The 22,718-nt window shown below is 40.7% G+C and overlaps 3 protein-coding genes across 6 annotated transcripts; 1 reads left to right on the forward strand and 2 right to left on the reverse strand.

The window, feature by feature from the left end:
- Positions 1 to 5,607: 5,607 nt before the first annotated feature.
- Positions 5,608 to 13,399, reverse strand: cracdla (cracd like a). Of its 4 annotated transcripts, none has more exons than XM_005457795.4 (10): positions 12,864 to 13,399; positions 11,834 to 11,893; positions 11,495 to 11,639; positions 11,262 to 11,397; positions 11,019 to 11,171; positions 10,107 to 10,358; positions 8,897 to 9,992; positions 7,454 to 8,370; positions 6,952 to 7,066; positions 5,608 to 6,846 (listed from the first exon to the last, which is right to left on the reverse strand). In XM_005457795.4, exons 2-10 carry the CDS (start codon positions 11,880 to 11,882, stop codon positions 6,650 to 6,652), a joined length of 3,060 nt encoding a protein of 1,019 aa, XP_005457852.1. In that variant the 5' UTR covers positions 11,883 to 11,893; positions 12,864 to 13,399; the 3' UTR covers positions 5,608 to 6,649. The 4 variants fall into 4 exon arrangements, 3 of the variants coding, with proteins under 3 accessions (XP_005457852.1, XP_005457853.1, XP_005457851.1); XM_005457796.3 differs by lacking the exon at positions 12,864 to 13,399 and adding an exon at positions 12,570 to 12,826; XM_005457794.4 differs by lacking the exon at positions 12,864 to 13,399 and adding an exon at positions 12,006 to 12,392.
- A 2,416-nt stretch (positions 13,400 to 15,815) lies between these two features.
- Positions 15,816 to 19,124, reverse strand: mitd1 (MIT, microtubule interacting and transport, domain containing 1). Its single transcript, XM_003452881.4, has 7 exons — positions 18,859 to 19,124; positions 18,653 to 18,754; positions 17,935 to 18,071; positions 17,182 to 17,268; positions 16,970 to 17,082; positions 16,730 to 16,790; positions 15,816 to 16,639 (listed from the first exon to the last, which is right to left on the reverse strand). Exons 1-7 carry the CDS (start codon positions 19,001 to 19,003, stop codon positions 16,544 to 16,546), a joined length of 741 nt encoding a protein of 246 aa, XP_003452929.1. The 5' UTR covers positions 19,004 to 19,124; the 3' UTR covers positions 15,816 to 16,543.
- A 187-nt stretch (positions 19,125 to 19,311) lies between these two features.
- Positions 19,312 to 22,446, forward strand: mrpl30 (mitochondrial ribosomal protein L30). The gene is made up of 5 exons (XM_003452887.3): positions 19,312 to 19,621; positions 20,932 to 21,018; positions 21,311 to 21,457; positions 21,791 to 21,864; positions 22,011 to 22,446. Exons 1-5 carry the CDS (start codon positions 19,580 to 19,582, stop codon positions 22,141 to 22,143), a joined length of 483 nt encoding a protein of 160 aa, XP_003452935.1. The 5' UTR covers positions 19,312 to 19,579; the 3' UTR covers positions 22,144 to 22,446.
- The last annotated feature ends 272 nt before the right edge of the window (positions 22,447 to 22,718 follow it).

Below are 22,718 nucleotides of genomic sequence, written 5' to 3' on the forward strand. Positions count from 1 at the left end.
CTGCCCGCATGACGTGGATTTTATTTAATTAGTCCTGTTGTAGTAGCCCATTACCGCAGGGGTGACTGGATTATTTGGAAGTTTGGGATACTAAAGTCACATATCAGTTTGCATTATGAACTAGTATAGTTTGCTGTGGCCATGTTTTAGTCATATTAGTCATTTAATTAAAACAGTACAATCTAACTGCCTGAGAAAAGAGAGTAAAACATTAAACCACGTGGGTGGAAAATAATTCAAGTTTTTAGTATATCTGATAAATGGCCGGATATAGCGCCTATTTACAGTGACTGAGCACTACAAGCCTCATTCACCCAATCACACACAGATTCCTACAAGCAGTTTTTTCCTATACCTTGTCTAACATTTGCACTTGCACTCTGATGGATGCATCGGGGGGCAATTCGGGGTTCAGTATTTTCCCAGAGGATACTTCAGCATGCAGATAGGAGGAGCCAGGGATCAAACCACAAACCTTCAAATTTTAAGATGGCCCACTTTACCACCACAGTCTCTGCACACCTGAACAAATGCCTGGTGCTTTGGATCTACAAAGGTGGCTAACGTTCAGTTTTTGAATTGTTAAAAGGGCAAAAAAGGAATATGAATGTATTCATCAAGAATTAAACAGTAATAAACAAACATGGCACCGTCCCTCTAATTCAAAGATATTGATTTAGTCAAACTATAGCAAGGAGTGATATTACTCTTTATAAACATGGCTGAGCCAATGACTGTGTAAAAGAAGGTTTCCTGGATGTGCAATTTGTCATATTATTATTAACCAACAGGACCCCAAATCCACATTATTTAAGAAATGTGGCCGATTTTATCTCGCTCTGAACTGGAGATTGCTATACATGCATTTATTTCCTCACGCTTGGATTATTGTAACTCGCTGTTTATGTGTCTAAGCAAAGGTTCTCTGGATCGTCTGCAGGTTGTGCAAAACGCTCCAGCTAGGCTTTTGACAAAATCCTCCAGGTACTCACATGTGACACCATTGCTATTTCAGCCACACTGGCTTCCTGTTGAATTTAGAGTACATTTTAAGATCCTGGTCTTGACTTACAGAGCTGTGCATGGACTGGCACCAGCCTACATCTTTGATCTGCTACAGCCCTATGTCCCCAGCAGGTCCCTGAGGTCATCTGATCAGGGCTTACTTGCTATAAAAATTACTAAGAGGAGGACTAAGGGTGATAGAGCTTTTGCCACTGTGGCCCCTAGACTGTGGAACTCTCTCCCCCAAACATTAAGAACTGTGGACTCAGTAGCTGTTTTTAAAAAACAACTCAAAACTCACCTTTTTAAAACTGCTTTTGGTTAATTTTTTTGCCTGTTTTATTTTGTCTTTTTAAAATCTTTGTGATTCTGTCTTGAAAGGTGCTATATAAATGAAAATTTTGTTTTATTTTTTTTTATTATGATCAACAGCTACATTCACGCTGGGAAAAAATGAGTGAGGGAGCCAAACTGGCTCTGGATGTCCCAGTTACTTCACAGTAAATAAGACACAAACACTCTTTAACTCAAAATAGAAGTGAAGATCATTGACGTTACATCAGGTTTTATTTAATCTTGTCTTTGTTTAATCTTTACTAAAGAAGTTCTTACTTTTTTACTCTTTCAATCTGCTCTTCTGCTAACAAGTGACATGTGAACTGTTGTTACATCAGTTAATGTCCTATAATTATCTGTAGTCTAATGCACAGGTGAGTTGTGTTATTGTTGTGGGTGGCTGGCATGGTGCAGAACTGAATAGCAGACTGATGTGGGAATGAGTCAGTCGTATTGTGAGTGCCTGGGCTGCAGGATGATTAAGGTCGTGATTAACTTGGCAGGGATTTTTATAATTATGATGATACAGGTGCAACACAGAGGACACACGACTGATGACTGGGAAAGGCACTTTTGCAAAACTTACCTGGAAGAATACACACAACCTGACTGGGTTTGTGTGACGCAAAGAAAACTGTTGCGTGCCAGCAAACATAGCTGAGTCCTGCAAAAAAAGAAGTGGCTTCTCCAGAGGCGTTATGTGGCAGCCAGATAACAGCGCCATGTGGGGATGAAAATCAAATCCAGGGAGAGCGGATTCTGTTTTTTCCACTATAGATTCTCCATAAAAGCTGAAAACACTGGCATGATTGTCTGGCAACCAGGTGCACAAGATCTTGGAGTATTTAAGACCTACAGCTAACAATACTTGTTGGCGTCTTTTTCATCTCCCACTTTAATTAGAAGATTGTATCAGCATCAGCAGGGTTTGTTATTTCCTCCTTAATAATAATTTCCTTTAAATTATTTAACCTTGAATTCTGAAAAATATATTGTGATGACAGAGTTATACTAAAGGCAAGTCTGTATGCTAAATATTTCAGAATGTAAAGCTCATTAGATAAATGTGTTACTCTGCGTTTCCCGGACAACAATAATTTCACAGCTGAGCTGCTGTCTCCTGGGAGCCCAGTGCATTATGGGTTACATCCCAGTGCAGAAACTGTGACATCAGATAACCTTTTTCATACTCTGCAGTCTCCTGATGTCAAAGAGAAGTCCCGTACCTGTCCTTATTAACTGACGCTGCAATAATTACTAAATATATTGTTGCAAAAAGGATTGAAAGTATAAATCGCCTTGTTGAAAAAAACAAAAAAACAATTCAAAAGTTGTTTCATGCATTAAAACTTATGAACTCACAAATCTAGCCTAATTTATCTAGCAGATATTAGGAAGTCAAAATGTTCACACTGAGAATCTCTGATGTATGTTATGCACAAACAAGGCTGACACCGATGTCACCCACACAGTCCCAGGGGATGACTCACCTGTGTGGGTGTAGCATGGGCTAACATTATTTATTAACAATGGCACGGTTCATTATAAGTCATGTTAAGAGTGTAAGGCCATGAGAGGTCCTGAGATTGTTAGCCTTCATTGCCTTTTTATTTTTTATTATTTTTAAATCACACCCATCTTTCTTTAAAGTGTGAAAATAAGGTACCTGTTGATCTCAGACTTTTTAATAAAAAAATACCATTTTTGAATCCATGTTTGCTGTAATGCTGTAGAGCTCAGTACAAGGTCTCAGATCTGGCCTGCAGGTGGGGATGTGGACTAAGTTAGTGAAGAAGTAAACGTCCAGGAAACACCGGCAGACGAGAGGTTAATCTAACAGGTAGATCGGGACATTTTTCAGCGTTGACCGTCGCTCTCCACATATTGGCTGTGTCCCAATTCAGGGTCTGCACGCTTGAAGTACGCATTTTAAGTGCTGTCCCAATTCGAAGTGTACTTCAAATGCATACTCCAAATGCGCCGTCGATTTCCCCAAATATCAAGCGTGGTCCGGTGCACGCTTCGTGGTCCCATATTATGGCAAGCCATTAGTGCCAAAATGGCTTGCCATACCATGTATCCCACAATTCATAGCGCGGCGGTGGGTGTGGATAATTTTGCCGCAAAATACGGCAGAAGGGAGCGGCCGAAGAGTGAACTGTCAAAAGTAAGTACTGAATATGATGTCACTTATTTATGTGCGAATGTTTAATAATGAAGAACATTAAAACATTACTGTTGGCCACATGTCGGCAAAGTTATGTGACATTAGTGATGTTTGTACCTTCAGCGTTAACTTGGTTTTAAAGCCTCTACTTTAAAAAATATATATAGTTGACCTTAATCTTACAGAGAATGTGATGATTTTATGGATAATTAAAGTCAGTCATATATCCACAAACACAAGCTGAAAGTCAGTGATGCTGCTCGGTTTGCAGTCCTGAATATGACGGCACAAGCGGGATTCACTGCACTGTTAATGTTAGCTATGTTATATTGCTGCCTCTGTTCGGTGGTGTCGAGCCAAACGGACTTTAACGTGTGTTTGAACGAGCTGACGGTTCACTCGTTAAGCTGAAAGAAAGATGCTTTAATCACAGGAGTCACACATGTGTCCACTGTACCATCTGGGAACTCTTCTTGTTTAGCACTCGTAATAACACAAACACTAAATCCTCCTTCTCTTGTGCTGTTTTGTAGCAGTGTATACACCTGAGACTGTCACCTGTCTGTCTGTCCTGCACTCTCTCTCTGTTTCTTTCTCTCTGATTGTGGAATAAAAGTATGAACATGTATTTATAAGTTACACCTGTGTTTGAATCCTGCAGCTTATCACACATTTGATTTCCATGTGTGACAACTGCAAGTGTCCAGAGTGAGGACAGACTGAGGGACCCACTGCTGCACATCATCTGTGAGGCTTTGCACCCCTGATGATCCACCAGGACAAACTCAGCAGTGTGTGAGGAAGAGGAGGAGGAAGAGCCAGCAGCAGCTGACAGATGGAGAGAATAGACAGACTGTTCCCTGTTTGTGAAGGACTGCTAGAAAGGTTTAAAATAACTAATTGTCTGTCCTGAATCAGTCTTATTAGGTAATGTTCAAATAATTTTATCATTCCAGTGTTTTCAGTGTGGGAGAAAGTACTCAGGGCCTTCAAGTTACACACTATGAAAGGCAGAAACAAGTTTAATATTCAGAAAGCTAAAGTATGTATCAGCAGCAGAATGGAGCTAAAAATAAATGTTTGTTTCAGTTCTATGAAGCTTAGAGTATTTTGGATTAGTAGTACTGCTGTGTTTGTTGCATCATATTGCTGTAATTGTTTATATGCTTTATATATTCTGAGGTAAGTTGATCTATAGTGTTACATCATATTCTATAAGGATGTTATGTGTTTGTATAGTTTCTGCCCAGTTTGACCCATTTAGCAGAAGTCAGCCTGTTTAAGGCTCTGATATCTATTCTGTATGACTTAAAGCAGTTATGACATGGTCTGATTTTCTCACCCAATAAAGGAATATTTAATATATCAGTCTACTCTTCATTCTATCAGAAACGGTTATCACAGCTCGTACATTTTCCTTTTTACACATGTATGTAAGCATTGAGCCAAATGTAATAATGCCAACATATTAAACGAACAATATTTGTCTCTTATGCATAATACATCTATATATACACTGTTAAAGATACTTGTCTTTGAGTGAAGATTTAAGGTGATAGGAAATATAAATAACTGCAACTTGAATCTTTGACCCAGAGTTCAAGCTCACTGCTGTAATATATATATATATATATTTATATATCATAATAATCTGACAACACTATAATATTGGCCATATTATATTTACATTACCACAGTGAGATAATTTTAGTCTAATGAACAACATTAGCTAATTGTTATTTACTAACTAATCTTAAAATGACTGTTCAGTACAGAAATGAAGCCCAACTATCATGTTTTACAGTCCCGTGGTCTCAGCCTCAGATACTCAACTAATCAAAGTGATGTCATGACAAAAATGAATGACCAACAAAACATTCTTTCTCCTTCATTTCTGTCAAACAATGCTGTATGTAACGTTTCTCGCGGTTAGTATCATGGTTGCTAGGCAACCTGAGCAGTACGACGAAGGATAGACCGTCCCATTTCACAAGCCTCTCACTTCCGCACTTCTCGTACTTATAGTACGCACCGTACGTAGTACGCGTAGTGCGCGTACTTCAAGCGTGCAGACCCTGAATTGGGACACAGCCAGCGTCTGTGTTATAATAAGTTTATTTTTAGCAGTTTGATGGACAATTTCAGGAGATATTCAGGTGATACCAAGTGAATGACTCTATACAGCGATGTAATTTGGCCATTTCATTTTACTTGAAGTTTAAGTCATTCAATGACAACAACAAACTCGTCCTTACAAATTTATTATTTAACATAAAGTTTTAACAGCAGTGAAATGCTCAATCACATGAAACATTCGTCCTTAACTGAATAACAGCAATCATGATGAACTTTCAGAAGATATTCTGCTTCCCTCCCTCTCAATTAAATACAGAAGAGGATTAGGGCCACCGAAAAAAAAAGTGGGCACATCTTTTTCTTTTTCCTCAGAATTCTGAATTTAATCTCAGTATTCTGACTTTTTTTAAAATCAGAATTCTGATTTTTTTCTCAAAATTCTTTTTCCTCAGAATTGTTACTTTACTCTCAGAATTCTGGCTTCAACCTGAAAATTCTTTTTTCTCAGAATTGTAAGATTAAAGTCAAAATTCTGACTTTTTTCTCAAAATTCTTTTACCTCAGAATTGTTACTTTACTCTCAGAAATCTGACTTTAATCTCAGAATCCTGACTTTTTTCTCAGAATTGTAAGATTAAAGTCAAAATTCTGACTTTTTTCTCAGAATTCTTTTACCTCAGAATTTTGACTTTAATCTTACAATTCTGAGAAAAAAGTCAGAATTCTGAGATTAAAGTAACAATTCTGACTTTTTTCTTAGAATTCTTTTACCTCAGAATTGTTACTTTAATCTCAGAATTCTGACTTTTGTCTCAGAATTCTGGCTTCAATCTGAAAATTCTGACTACTTTTTTCTCAGAATTCTGGAAAAGAAGAAAAAAAGACGTGCCCACTTTTTATTGTTTTCCAGTGGCCCTAATCCTATTAAACATTAACACTTAAATCCAAATAAAAACGGCATCAAACAACCGGCTGTCTGACAGCCTCACCACACAGCCTACACTTTAACCATGGCAAAGGCGGTTTTAGTCTTTATGACGGGCTCTTCATAGACTCGTGTCCTTCTTAGTCCATGGTCTTATCACTCCAGGCCATTGACTTCCTCTTGGCCAATTCCATCCAGGACGGCTGACCGCTGTCAGACATGGATTGCAGCACCGACGGCAGTGTGGGTGATGATGACGGTGATGAAGAAGACGCTGCATTTTTCCGTGACCATCTGTCCTCACGCGATCTGTCTGCAACTTTGGTGGGGCTTAACTCTAAAAAACAAAATGCAGAAAAAATCTAGGTCAAATGGGTTCAGTAAGAATATTAAAAAAGGTGTTTATACAGTAATGATTTATTATCACTCTGAGCAAACACACCTGCAAGGTTTACTGCTTGTCTTTCGTCTGTATCTTTGATCAAAGGTGCGGTTTTTGCCAAGGTAGGGGATTCACCTGATCCCTGCATGTCTGTATGAGTTTTCTTCAATTCCACCTAAGAACACACAATCACACAAACAGGACAATCTTGTCAGTTCAAAACATCCCTGTTATCTGTTCATGGCCTGCATTTCAACCACCGTGAGAAAGTGCCATAAAAAGTCCAGAAACAATCATAAATTTAACCTGCTAATAAACCCAGTCAAAATCATCAGTTCCATTGCAATAAAACAATATGTTGGTAGCCACCAGGACACCAAATGAATGACAGACACATGCTAGCCTACTGTTATAGGTGCCAAACAGAGACTTAGAGATTTTTTAAACATTTATATTTTCAAATGGGCATAGATCTGACTGCCATAGACAGCAAGGGGAGGTCAGGCAGCACTGTGAGGATGGCAAATGATATGAAAGACAGTTATAAAGAAGTACCACAAACCCCCTTGGGTCCAGGTGGTGTGGTCCACTCTCCCCGTCTCTCTAAAAAAGCAGCCTTCTCGCTTACAGAACCAGACCAAAATGCTCTTCGACTTGTGAGTGGAGGAGCCTCTTTTTGCTCACTGGCTTCTCTCTCCCCTCTTCCTGAGGCAAAAGCTGAAGCAGAACCAACAGCTGACGAGGCTGCAGGGGCTGAAGTCTGCGCCGAAGGTGTGGGCTTGAGCTGCTGGGCAGACTGGAGACCTCGATTGCTCCAGGAGGATTGCTGCTGGCCTGAGGAAAGGTAAGACTGCGCAAGAGACTGTGTGGCGCTGCCTTGTGCAAACTGAAACGAGGTGTCTGTTTGTGAAGGGGAGCGCAAAGGAGAATGGGTTGTCCACGGATTGGTGGTTACCACTGAATGTGAGGCAAACTTTGTTGTGTTCGTCTGGTCTTCACTGGTGTGTTTTGACATTTGTGGATCTCTGGAGGCATTGGACGACGCAGGAGATGCCCTCTGTTGCAGAAATACTGGTGATGTTTTGACAGTCTGTGCTTGGCTTCCACTTTGATTGGTTTCTGCAGATGGCTGCTTTGCAGCTTGCACCGTCTGTGTCCGTACTTGTGTAAAAGTCTCTGTTGGATTTGTGGGCTGCGCTTGTGCCTGCGGTCGAGCTGCAGATTGCATGTTTGCCTGTAAATTTCCTGCAAATTCTCTGGGGAATCTACTAATGAAAAGCTGTTGGAGGCTCTTGGTTTTTTCCATGGCCAGAGCCATCCAAGATACCTCAGATGAGGCCCTCTGCGGGGCAGGTTGAGGCTCCCGGGGTGTAGCTTCTGTTTCTTTGGGGTTTGCAGGCGTCGTCTGAACGTCAGAAGTTTCGCTGGTAAATGGAGCATTATGTTTGACTGGATGAGAGAAGCCAGATGGGGTTTGATCTAAGGGAGACACACAAATCTGTTAGATACGCTCGGCAGCACTGTTACTGTTAAAGTTCACCCGGGTGGTATCTTAATGAGTACAAAGTTCCCTGTGATCAGTAAAAATCTTATCTTCCTAGAGTGATTATTTACCATGTTAAACAGCAACAACAGTGCACATCTGTGCAATATTAACTCTGTAATCAAAGAGATAATGGCTGTGAGACACTGCTTCACTATCAGTGTAAATTTAAAGCAGATCTCCAAATTAAACATTATCTTCTATAATCACTGTGATTCCACTTAATCAAGGACACGGTGGACATTATGTCAGCATTATGCTATATTATTACATATTATTTCAATCTAATCTTTATTTTATTTTATTTTTATTTTAGACATTTTGCCTAAATTCTTTAGCTTTTTCCTTTTTGTTCAAATTTACGTAGCTGGATTTTTCTGAATTTGTGAGACATTTTTAAAAACTAATGTGAGTACTTTCAAACCTTCTACATGACAATGTTAGGAGTTCTGAAAGACTCACCAGCTGGTCTGAGCTCTCCAGAGGAGGATGGCGTCCAAGACGTATTTGCTTGCAGCTTTTTTTCACTTATTTCCTGGTATTTTTGGTCACCTTGGTCCTCACCCAGTGCTGACTTTGAATGCCTGTTAGAAGATGTATCAAGCCGAAATCGAAGTGAATGAGATGTGGAGCGCAGTTTGACACCGAAAGCTGTTTTTCCTTGTTCCTCCTGGGGCTCTTTTGCTTCCACCGCCTCTTCCACCTCTTCCTGGCTGCTCTCGATCTCCTCCGCCTCAGCAGCGCCTGTGTCTGCAGGTGCATCTTTGGACGCTGTCACTGATTCCACCTTTTTGAAGCTGTCACTCCTGTCCCAGGGAACAGCTGAGGTTTTAGGTTGTGCGCCTTCTTGACGAAACCTTCCTAAAGCAAAAGGACGCTCTCTTGGCTCTTTAAGTTCCTCCTCTTCCTTGTTTTTCTCCTCCATTTCCCTAGTGATCCTGTTCCTGGCTTCAGCCCGTTCCAAAACTCCCAAAAAACTGCCCGATCGGGGTCTTTCTCCATCTCGGTTTCTCGATGCAGTGACAGAAAAGTGGAAAGAGCCAGATCCTTGGGCATATCGTTTAATTCCTCTTGTGGTCTCGCCATCACCTTGAACCTCCTGGCTAGCAGAGGAAGACCTGAATGCCATTCCTGAGGCATTATCATCATGAGGCATTAGTCGCTTCTCTATATCCTCTTGTCTTTGTTCCTTCAGTCCTGACTCTATGAAGGATGAGTGTGGACGTTCACCAGATGCTGAACCCACACGTCTGCGAGGTTTAGCTCGAGGTACTTGGGAGGCTATAGTCTCAGGAAGAGCGTGGTCCTGTTTGGAGAAACTTTGACTCGATGGTTTGGGTACCGCCTCTGATGTGACCTGTGCCACTTCTGCACATTTTGAAGGAAGACGCTGATGTACAACGGGAACGCCAACTTTTTCTTCTTCTTCCCCTTCTTTTTCTTCTTCTTCTTTTGTTTTCACTGTTACTTCTTCTTGAGCACCAAGATGTTTTAGTTCTTTGACAGGCTCGGGTCGGTCAATGTTGTTCACGGTGTCTAAATGAGACTGAGAGACAGTCTGAAGATAAATAAAAAAGAGAGAGAGAATTGAAGGGCAGGAAAGTGAACTAGCGGTGCACTGTTTGCTTATACAAAGAGCATACAAGAGAGAGAAATAACTACAGCAACTTACCGCGGCAGCTTTCATCTTAGTGCCGGCCCTCTGGTTTTTGGGTTTGATAGACATTCGGTGGCGTGCAGCAGAAGTGTCTAAGCGGGAAGTGAACCGAGCCGGTTTGCTAAAATCCGATGGGACCTCGGCAGCAGAAGGAGAAACAGAGGGGATGGAAAGAGGAAAAGCATGGGATGGAGTCGAGGGAAGAGATTTGACAGGTGCAGGTTTGGGGATGGGTGAGAGAGTGCGAGATGTTGGCTGAGATATCGCCTGCAAAGAAAAAAAGGCAAAGAAAATCATTGTACAATACTGCAAACAACGGGCTAAGAGAAAGAACTACAAAATACACTGTTTTGGATTATTATGATAAATTTATCACACGTGGTTGTTGGTAACCTCTATTACCTATCTGATATTCTATATGGAGTGGAGCCAAAGGGGGGCCAGGCTTGCATGGACACACTTTAACGGTGCACCTTACATAAGAACCCTCTGGCTCTATCACTGATTCGACTTTTGGAAACAGCATTTCAGATGACAGATTCCTTTCTTGAAGTTTATGTCCAGTCAATCCCACGTACACAGTAAATCCTCAGGAGGGTCCAGACCGTGCATTAATCTGTCTTAAAATAGTCCCCAACATATGCACCAGCTTCTCCTGCTTCAATAAAACGTTTTACAGAGACCAGCTGTTTTAGGGATTACTGTGCTAAATACTGTTTTTTAAATGATGCAATATATTTATAACCCCACTTTTTTTCACTTATAACTATAGTAGGAAAAAATGGGGGTACAGCGCTGGCCTTTTTTATGGAATATGCTGAGAATAAAAACATATGATCAGAACACTTCATGCTTGTTTGTTAAATTTATACAAATGCAAATCCTGCTTTCGAATCCACGCATCATCTAATCAGCAGGATTATTCACCTTTGTAAGGGTTTCCTGAGATTCATTGTCTTCTCCTGAATCATGAGGAGGACTGTGAGGAAGTGACTCCTGGCTGCTCAGATCCGCTGGACGTCTCACTGGCAGAACCATAGGAGGTGGGCCCAAATGCATTTTCTGCTGCTGAAGCTTCATCTGTGATGACAGAGCGCAGCACGAGGATTTTAATAGAGTCACTGTTACCATAAGTTTAAACAACAGGCCTAAAATAAAAAAGTGTAGTACCTGCAGAGCTTTGATTTTGCCGTGAACGTTCTCCTGAGATAAGACCCTGGTGGGTTCAGGGTCTGTCATGACCAGGTCATCCAGAAAGATGCTGTCGTGGGACAGCGCCCGCGATCCCATAATGCCCTGTGCGCATCTAAGTGGAAACAGAAGAAGGACGAGTCAAAGTAAGGACAAGTAAGTGAATCTGAAAGAGAATTTTTAGAAAGGCGTCGTATCACGTAAACACTCACACCAAATCTTCTTCTGATCCGAGATCTTTTCCTGCGGTGATGTCACTGGCTGACTGGCTGAGTTTGGCATTTCCTTCTCCGCCTGCTCTCTTACTTCTCCCAAATAGACGAGTTTTCAGATCCTTGATCTTGGATCTTTTACGTCCTAACAGAGATTGAGACCAAGACAGATCCAGGTCACAGCATTTCACGCACACGTGAACAAGAAGAACTCACGTGCTCTCACACACTCTCTATTTTCTGTTTTCGATACGTTCTTTAATGAGCATCTCTTTCATATTTCACTTCATGACAATGTGTTAGCACTCTCAGGTTAAACTACGAGACAGATCACCTCACCTGCGACGTCCTCTGTGCTTTCCTCTGTGTCTCCCGAGAAAGACTCCATCGGTCTGATCCCTAAAAGAAAAAAAAAGTGTCGAGCAGATGACAGTTAAGTGTTCAGTGGAAAATCATTCGCTCGTTGTCTTTGCAGGAGTAAACATGGACTCGAGGTTCAAAGGTTTATTACTGTTCATTATCAGTTGGGAGGGCTGGGCGAGGACAGTCTGTTGTCAAGATGAACAACATCTTAATCGATGTTACATGTGGCATTGCCAAGAAAAAACACCCCAGGTACTGCAGAGTAGGAAGAACGTGGATCTGAAGCATGGCATCGCACCGTACAGCCCGAACAACACATTTGATGAACTAAGCAAAAGCTAAAATCTTCCTTCACTGCTTTACCATCTTACAAACATCCTGACTGAGTTGGCATGTTACTCTATGCTAAAGTCAGTTCCAATTTTTTTGATGAAGACCTGCCTGACACATGTATATCCCACCTTTTGCAGGGTGCTGCAAAAGGTGGGATATACATATGTCAGCCTCATGCTCTGTTGACAACAGTTCTAAGGAACTGATGTCAACAGAGCATGAGGCTGTATAACTGCCTGATAAGACAAGATGTGCCAGGTTATGGACGAACAAGCAAAGTCCACACTGCACCTCTCATGCCACCGATTACACCCTTTTTACTCAATCCTCAAAAAAGTTGCGATCAGTTTAAGCAAATTGATTTAAACAGTATGTAAACCTCAGACTTGATTTCCTCTTTGCAGTGAAGTGCTCCCTGCGGTTTCACCGTTCACTGAGCTGAACTGTAGCTCCCAGAGAAACAGAGGATAATCCGGTGGATTATTGACATTGCAGAGAGATCCTTGTAAGATTTCACAACGCCGTAATGATCCACGACGCTGCAACATTTCCCCACCAGGTGACATTCCCTGCGAATGTCACCTGGTGGGGAAAACACACACGTACAGTCGCACGCACTCCAGATGGGGAGGGAGGAAGAAAAGAAAAAAAAGAAAACAACGGCCGAACTTACCAAAAATCTAAAGCCAAGCACCTCAACTTGTCCCTCCTGATCGCCCTCCTCTCTTCACGGAGCGTTCTCGTATCAGCTGTGTCCCTGCCTTAATGTTTAAACCTCAGACTTACCACATCTGCAGACAGAGGAAGATACCGAGGGAAGGGAGTGAGGGAGGTGGGAAAAAAAAACAGGCTGGGAGAAAAGAAAGAGAGAGAGAGAGAGAGAGAGAGAGGGAGAGAGAGAGAGAGAGAGAAGGTCACTTCCTGACAGGGTGAGCAAATGCACGAGAGAAAAGAGGACAGATGAGAATGTGTGTGTGTGAGAGAGAAAGAGAGAGAGCGAGAGAGAGATACTCTATTACATTAGTGGCACACTGTGGCCCTCTGCGCTAAGCTCCTTATAAAACGTTAACCTGATTTTAGGCCCAGAAATGAGAGTAGAGGGTAAAAAAATAAAAAATAAAGCTCCAGCTGGAAAGAGGGCATGAATATAGGAATTATGGCTCACAGAGCTGTTTACATATTGCACAGGCTCGCACACGCCCTTCCGATGATCAAAGAGCGGAGTCTGTGGGTGTGCTGTGAGTGTTCAGAAACGAAATAAATAAATAGAAACAAACAGGAATCAGCCACCTCCCAGCACATCACATCATTTTCACCCAAGACTGTTTGGCCACAGTCCTGAAGGTGCGGTCTTTGAAATGTTTGCCTGGGACCTTTGCTCCTATATAACTCCCACACACATTTTTCCCGATCTGTGAGACGACGCCTCGTTTCGCAGCAACGAAATGACACATTGTTCCCGCGAGTCCTACTTCCTGCGCATTCACACAGGACAGTACTGGGAGATGGGAGCGCTAATCTAGGCCACTGGGCTACAATCGGCTAGAGGGAGGGCCTGCAGGAATTGGCATGCGAACGCTTGCATCCACATCCATGTGTCTGGAAGCGTGGCTGAGCAGCATCTCCAATGAGTCTCCTTACAGATAAATCCTCATCTCTCCCACCAGAACCCACATCCAGCTGGGTAACACCTGGATTACATCCAATGGGACACATGCACTGTGATAAGAGCCCACAGTGACATAACAGTCTGGGATGTGGTTTTATTTAATTCCCTCATTCATAGATTTATTGTCCATAATCTACACATAAAGGAGAATACACACACAGGCTTATTTTTATCTTATAATAGGGATGTAATGTGATTATGGCTAATATCTGCTATCATAGGGAGGCTGTTTGTAGATAAAGCATCATACACGTTTATTGCACTTTCTGCTTTTGTCATCACAGCATTTGACCCCCTGACAGAAAGAAAGCAAAGGTACTGATTTTTTTTTTTAGCAGTATATGGCAGTCTCTGATTCATGTGGTGTTGTGATGGATTATAATTTCTTCCTCTCACAGCACAGATGAGGGCTGTGCATATCGAGATTAAGGCCGATAGATAATCCGATCACAGCGCTGTTTGAACTCACGAGGGTTACCATTCATTCTAGCAAATGTGAAAAAAATGTGAGGGAATTTTCTTTGTTTTTTCACTTTTATAGAGGACTTTTTTTTGGCAAGATGTTTCCATTGATTCATCCAAGAACAATTAGCTGATATCTGAAACCACTGAACAAGCTTTCCCCTGCAGCTTATCTGTATTTAGTTTGGGATTCCGGATTCAGATAAGAGATTGATGGTAATCGTTAACTAGACATCAGTGTCTTGCATGCATGAAATGTTGCACCAATACAGAGCCAGCAGAAACAGAGGAAGCTTTGGCTACAATCTTATCTTATAATAATCTTATCTAGAACTCAATAATTGTGGAAATATGTAGGTTTTAGTTCAGTGCTCCATGACTGCTCGATCTGCTGATCCATGTAATATGTATGAAAGCTATGAAGCAGGTGGTGAATGTGCCTTAAGCTTAGACTCAGAATGGGATTTGCAATATTTGTGAACTTGTTACAGATGTAAAGATCTATGTCTGAATCAAATACAGTGTGTATAAGTGAACAAGTGGCTTGTCATGGATATAATTTGACTGTGTGGAGACTATGATAAGGTCTGATCTGCACTGACCAGCTTCTGCTCTTTTTTTAAGTCAGATTTTTATTGTTGGCAAATGTTTAGTTGAATCAGAGGACTCAGTCTTGTGGACATTCAGACATAAACTTTTCTATCAACGCTTCATCAGACAAGCTACGATAAAATTTGACCAATCTAACAAATTATAAAAATTCCTCTACATTTTTATTTTATATCGCCACGATCGTGGGGCGATCATGGCTCAAGAGTTGGCAGTTCGTCTTGTAATCGGAAGGTTGCCGGTTCAAGCCCCGGCTCTGACAGTCTCAGTCATTGTGTCCTTGGGCAAGACACTTCACCCGTTGCCTACTGGTGGTGGTCAGTCCGGCAGCCTTGCCTCTGTCAGTGCTCCCCAGGGCAGCCGTGGCCCTGGCAAGCTACAATTGCCAGCTACATTGTAGCTACAATGTAGCTACAATGTAGCTACATTGGCTACATAGCTTGGCTACATTGTAGCCAATGTAGCCAAGCTGTGTAGCCAACAATGTACAATGTAGCCAACGTGTGTGTGGATGACTGAATGTAGTGTAAAGCGCTTTGGGGTCCTTAGGGACTAAGTAAAGCGCTATACAAATACAGGCCATTTACCATTTTTTTAGTCAGTTTTCCAAGTTCACAAAATCTTTTCAGTTAGTTTCATTTTTTTCCCAAGTCTAGTTTTTGTTTTTTAGTTCACTAAAATGTTTTACTTCTAGGTTTTAGTGTAATCCTCCACCCTAACCCTGTAATAACCTGGAAAACAACCAGCTGATTACCATAAATGCTTTCTGTAAGTACACCTTTCTGTGTAACTCTACCCACTCTCGTCCTCTTTGTCACTGTTTTCATTTTATCTGTGTCTTGGACTTTTTCTATTCTGTAGAAAACAAGAAAGCATCTCACAATCTTTCAGCACACTTTGGTCAGTTTTAATATTTATTCTGCAGTTATGTATTATAAATAGTTTAAAAACGGTTACATTTTATTCATTTTTCAGTACAAAACGATATTTAGGTCCATGTTTGGTTTCTTTAATCTACTAATAGAATCAGGACGGTACATTTCCAGTCAACCGAGAAGGGCCTAATGTTTCATTACCTAGAGGTCCAATTACCCATCATAAGCAATTCATTTAAAAAGGGCCTAAAGTTAGCAATCCTGTAACACATTTTACTATTAATATGTTTTAAGTATGTTTTGGTTTTGAATTTTTAAGTTTAAATTTGATTTAAACAAAAATACATTTTAATTGTGTAAAGTAATCTAGAAAAAATGTTTTGAAATAATTAATCTTCCCAAAAAAAGGTCTCTGTAGAATTACAATCTGTGGAAGTAAAAAAAATGATAAAACGTTTTTCATAAATATCATAGAAAACGGAAAAAAAATCATAGAAAACTCAAGAACTGTCCTTAAAAATCCACCAATAGCAGCGGCGGTACAGTTAGCAGAAATTTAAGATGTTCCAGTGCATGAGAAATCAAACAGTAACCCATCTTGTTATAAAAGTCAGTCCCCAGACACCCGCAAGCTAAGGCAAATCCAACAATACTGTAGATCTGTTTGTGTTTGGAAGGCAGGTAAGTAAATTAAATGGCTTGGCTTGGCAAAAAATAATCATTTTAGCTTTGTGAGTCTCATAGAGTTTTTGTGTGTTTGGTGTGGAAAATGTCTACGGTGGTCTCCTGGCACTGCCTGAGGTCATAGTCACAGTATCCAACAGAGAATCGGCCCTGCGAGACAAATGACAGAAAGATCTCGTTCACCTTAGCCACTCCGTAAATACAGATGAATACTAATAAGTATATAATGCGTATACTCACCTTAGGTCTCTTGAAGTAATCCAGCCCTCTTCCAATTTTTATGATCCAACCATTATTGAACCTAAAAATAAAATCAGGTCTAATTTACTTGGATAAAAGAGACAGTATTTTGAGCAATGGAGTGTTAATGTGGGAGTGAACATCAGATGTCATAAGGATGAACTTCTTTCCATTTGAAAACAAAAATCCTCATGCTGCACGTACATGGCTGCTGTAAATGAGGAAAATCTGCAGGTGTACCTGATCTCCCGGTCATGGATAGTGGAGGAGTACTGCAGGTCTAAAGTCACTCCGTGAGCGCTGAGACTCTCTTTCAACTCGGCCAGAGCGCCGCTCTGCTGGCCACTATCAGCCTGCGGAACAGGAAATTACAGTATAAACTAAACAGAGGAGACAGCAGTGGCTGCTCAGCTTTAGCTATAAAATGCAACTCTATTATGTGAGTAACTCACTTCATCCTGCGACGTGAGGAGGTGGATCTTGTTCACCTTGCAGGGGGCTTTTAGCAGCATCTCACAGAACCGAAGGAAGTTGTACAACTGTTTGTGAGAGGAAAGGCGAGGGCTTTGTTTGGCATATTATATAAGGTTGGTACAGTTTAGGGTTGATTTTTAAATCATAAACATAAAATTACAATTATTTATTATAAAGTGCTAGTCAAACTAATAAGGAGAAAGCTGCTTCCTTGCAGCTTGCAACACATGACCAGAGAAAAAAAAAGATTTTCAGTATATACGTTCAGGCTTTCATCGATATCCACATCATAACTGAATGGGTTCCTCCTTTTCGCGTACACGACCTCTACAAAAACATTTCATTAAAATTAGCTTAGCAGTCTTTTAATAACCTACCAGACAGATTTTATAACATTTGTCTGTTGAACTTCCACTAATCTGTGACAGTTCTTTTAATCAATGAATCTTTTAGCAATGTAAATGTTGAAGGCTTTCTGGTCACAGAGAGACCCTGGTGCAGACCAGGACACGTTAAAGAGATTATGTCCCCCCCGTCGACTGCTCCTGCTACCCAAGGCGGAAAATGTATTCATGTATTGCAGACTTTGTCCTCTAGTATCATTTTATCAGTATCAAATTAATGGATAAACTCATTAAAGATAAGCTCCAACCTCTGAACAAAGGCTAATAAAAGACTGATGACAGAGTGGAATAAATAAAAACCCCAGTTAATGAAGACAAAACTCTTACTTGGTGGGTGTGCCGTATGTACGGGTCCTCCACCCAGACTTCAGTGAGAGCGCTGCTGATGTATGGCTTGAACAGAACCTCATAGCTGTAACCAGTAGCATCCTCTGATATTCTTATCTGCTCGTGGTACTTCCCATCTGTCAGGGAAGAGAAGAGAAACACAAATTTTGAAATCCTTCTTCTTTAGCTGTGGCTCTTGCCATACATTTCCCCCCCAAATCTAAAAACTTAACCAGCACAGTCCTACACTGGAATAGGATCCTATCTATAAGAGATACTAGACATAATTAGATTTATACATAAATGTAAAGGATATAACAAAACAATTAAAACTAGATTTTGGTTGTTGAGAAGATCGCACAGTCAATATTCAGCTAGAGCTGGATTACAGGGCAAAGTGGGCTTCAGCAACCCAAATCCACAGGGTCAGTCAGATTGTGCAAATTATTAATTTGGTCATATGCAACACTGAAGCACCTTGTTCACCTGATTTGACTTCTTGCTTGTGTCAAAATTACCACAAAATTATTCTTCTTGCTCCCTTTAGGGGTCGCTACATCTACCTCTGCGCTCCACTGTTACACCTGTCTCCCTCTCATTTACACACAGGTGCTACATAACAGTCAAAACCACTGCAAACAAGAGGCTCCGTAGATCGGGGTAATTCATCTTTGCCCGACCCACTTTGCCCTTTTTTGCTCCATTACTGGCAAATTACCTTCCTTCATCTGATTCACATGAACTTTGATTTGCTCTGCTCTGTCCATGTAGCCCTTTATCTTCTCTCTGTAGTGTCCTCTCTTTGAGTCGTCTTTTACAGCTGTTCACACGACAAAGAGAACATTACAATGAGACGTTCAGTGTAATTCAGGGCAATGTTTAAAATGTGTAATTATCATTATTTATTTATTTTTAAAGGAGGACCTTTTAACACGTCCATAAGGAGCTGGATGCCTTCCTGGTAGCAGATGAGAGACTCCTGGAAACGTTCGCTCTGGTCCAGCTCCACCGCCCGCTTCAAGACAGACACGGCGGACGCCTCCATTCCCGACAGGTGGTTTTGTGTCATTGTTCTGTCTTTCAACTGTCTTTTAAAACATATACAACACTAAATAAACTTCACGTTTCACCAGTGACAGAAAAGAAGCTGAGAGAAGTAGCTCTACCCACAAGTGCCCCACAAAAATAACTCCCGGAGAAACGTAATGACTTTGGTTAGAAAATTGATGGTTATATATATTTTTTATAAAAACACACAGATAAAGTATTTTCAGTTTTTATTAAGTCTAAATTAATTCAAACAACATATTTATAACACTTTAATAGCTAGGAAATTGAGGGTAGGAACAATGTGCAAAGAGCCGGTACTGTCGAAGAGGCGGTGCCCTTTTAATGTAACTCCCCAACGTTTCCGGTTAAGATGGAGGAGAGAGAGGGCTTGGCACTAGCGTGACTCTCCTGTTTCACTGCTGTTTTCAGTGCCGAATTAATGTTTAATGTGCGAACTTGGTAAATATGGTATAATTATAGGTCAGTTTTTCATATCGGTTAGTTAGGCTCGAGTTCGGTGTTATTTAGCGGTTAGCAGGGCTGTAACCTTGGCTCGTAGCCCCTGTTAGCTAAAGAGCAGCAGAAGGAACACAACATGTCAGCTGTCTGTCGCAGTTTGAGCTTTTTATCAGTCAAGGTGGGTACATCACTGCACGTTTTTAATGTTTCAGACTTGAACTGTCTACAAAGTGTTTCGTGCATCTTTAAGTTGACATAAGGGCTCATTTAGTTTAACGCTGCTTGAGGAAAAATCAAGCTAAACATGAAACCTGAAACCCAAGTAAGGGACTTGCAGAATAGTTACTGGATTTTTCTACGTTTACTGGATTTATTTATTTTGTTTGCTAGATGACTGCAGTGCTGAATTTTAGGACGCGAAACTTTCAAATATAATCACCAATGTTCTGTATACATATACAACGTGCTCAGTTATATTAAGAAAAAGAGAAAACGAGGCCATTGTAACTAACTCAGCATTAATGAAATTCAAAACTTGTGGTGTGAAGCCACTGGGCTTCTCTGCACCACCATCCAGTCAGCTGTGATGTGCACTAGGCTAAATTTGCTGCAGAAAGTGCTCCAAGTATTTAAGTTAGAACTTTAATACTAATATTATCATCTAAGATTCAGTTCAATTCAGGTTTATTTTATATATAGCACCAGTTCACATCAAAATCGCTTCAAGATGCTTTATGCCGTAAGATAAAAGACCCTACAGTATTTGAGAAATCTAATACTGTGATTTCAAATAGCCCCTATGAACAAGCACTTTGTGAAGGTGGGAAGGAAAAACTCCCTTTTAACAGGAAGAAACATCTGACAGAACCACCTCAGGGAGGGGCAGGCATATGCTGTGACTGGAGAGGGGTATGAGAGGAAATAGAAGAGGGGGGGGGGGGAAGCAAAGAGAAGCAGGAAAAAGCAGACTAAGGGAGAGAGGGAAGACAAAAATGTATGTATGCAATAATGACGTAGTGCAGTGGTGTGTAAACAGAAGGGGAGTGAAAAGAGACAAGTGGAAGTGCTCAGGTGTATCAGATGTATGTAAGAAGGAAGAATTTTATATCCAATTCTAGATTTAACAGGGATCCAGAGATGAAAAGCTAATATGGGAGGAATGTGATCTGTGTAGTTTGTCCACCAGAGGGCACGCTCCAACTTCCCTGTTGCCTTTAGCTGTTTGGAGTAACACAAATACAACAACCTGACCAAAGATAAAAACAAAATATCTGCTGATGTGTCAGAATATCAGATTTTTAAATCATAAAAAAAAACAAAAAAAACTTTTGTTCCCGAAAGAAAAGAAAATCTACCACCAGTAACGGCAATCTATCTCTGAGACCTAACCCTACAGAACTTTTTAGATTTTCTGTATATGTATGTAAACACATTTTCCATGGTACTGGGCTTTGCTTTTTACCTTCTCTCTGTTTGCATATGTTATAGACCCTGACTGAAGCTCCAGTTTTGTCACCATGTGCGTGGTATGTGTCAGCACGAAGCAAATTCTCCAAATCTAGAATCCCACAAGAGGTAAGAATAAATGTAGAATCTATAATGTTGTACATTTGTAAAGTAATTAGCAACACTTAAAGTATGTAACGTCTTGTGACCCTACCCATGTGTGTGTCAAAATCTAATTCTTTTACGTTAATATGTATTTGGATTAAGTAATTTTGGGTATAATTCCAGCAGGTCCGGTAGACAAAATGGTTTAGGGGGATTATTAGCTACTCAGCATTTTTAGTGTTGCCTTAGGGCCGTCATTACAGATGAATCCTGCCATGGAATAATGATAATCCTTTATTCTGCATTTTCTTAACAGATTTTTGCTGAGCGATCGAAAGAGCATGAGAAATATGGTGGTGATCCAGACCAGCCGCACAAGCTGCACATAGTGACGCGGGTCAAAAGTGCGCTGCGAAGGCCATACTGGGAGAAAGAGATGATAAAACACCTCGGGCTTCAAAAGGTAAAATTTCTGTCATTGTACAGGACCCCAAACTGGGTTCCCTTTTTGTAAAGGCTACAGATCGTTTTTGTTTTACTTTTGGATTAACTTAATGTAACCGGATCATGTTCAGTATTTTTTGCACATACAACAAAACACTGCTGTCAGCTTTAGTTCAGGAATTTCTAGCCATTTAATTCTTTGCATCTTTCAGTATCTTTCAACAGTGACTTGTACCCTGAAGGAGCTCTGATCAGGATAAATGAGCTGTACAGAAGTGTGTCACCTCATGCAGAGACGCTCACAGCCTTTATCTTTTGGAATAATTTTGTTCTGTCTTTGTCTCGGATTTAGGCTCACGTCCCCGTAATTCATAAAAATACTCCTGCAGTCAACAGTCAACTGAAGTTTGTCAAGCACCTTGTAAGGTAGGATTAATTAACTAAAAGTAGTAACACACCACTCTTAAAGTACTATTAAAAAAAGGTTAGTTTTTTTCAAATTGAGGTTGCCTGAGATACCTATATATCTATACTGTTATATCTCCTTTGCCATCTCTTTCTGATACCTTCAGGATACAGCCGCTAAAAACTCCCTATGGGCTCCCTGCTGAGCATGACATGGCTGATGCATACATCAACAGCAAAGGAGAACTTATTGTACACCGCCTCCTCCAACCTGTAGACAACAAGGCGATCGAATCTTAGCTCCACTGTTGCGTGTGTGAATGTCCTGGAAAACGTCCTGTTGTCATTCTCTCTGCAATGAGAGAAAGCCGTGGCACCAACCAGACTTCTGGATTGCTGTTTCCTGTGTTTTGATGCTGAGCTGAAGATGAATATGATTAAATGTTCTCATCAACCTGTCTCACAAATGATTGAGCAAAGTGCCACCCTGATGAAGCAGGAATACCGACATTAACGTCGCATCTGAAAAATTCAACTCTGTGCAAACCCACTGTTCTAAGTTTGAGTTAATTCAGGAATTACTCATTAAACTTTTCCAGAAAACTTGGTTTATTATTATTATTTTTTCTACAAATCAACAGTTTAGTCATTTGAATACCAGCATATTAATTATACAGACAGCTAGTAATTTGGTAAAAAGTAAAATTTGCCTTCTGAGATAATTTAACAAGTTTTCTGGGGCAGATTGTTAAAATTAAAAATGACTTCCTAAATCCCAAAGACAAGGTTTTTGCTCACCACCTCAGTTGTATCAGACTGCCAAACAGCTATTTATAGAAATCGAGGGCCCCCTTTGTGTTGCGGTTGCACAATCA

The sequence above is a fragment of the Oreochromis niloticus genome, linkage group LG16 (assembly GCF_001858045.2).
Source record: "Oreochromis niloticus isolate F11D_XX linkage group LG16, O_niloticus_UMD_NMBU, whole genome shotgun sequence".
NCBI classification, from domain to species: Eukaryota; Metazoa; Chordata; class Actinopteri; order Cichliformes; family Cichlidae; genus Oreochromis; species Oreochromis niloticus.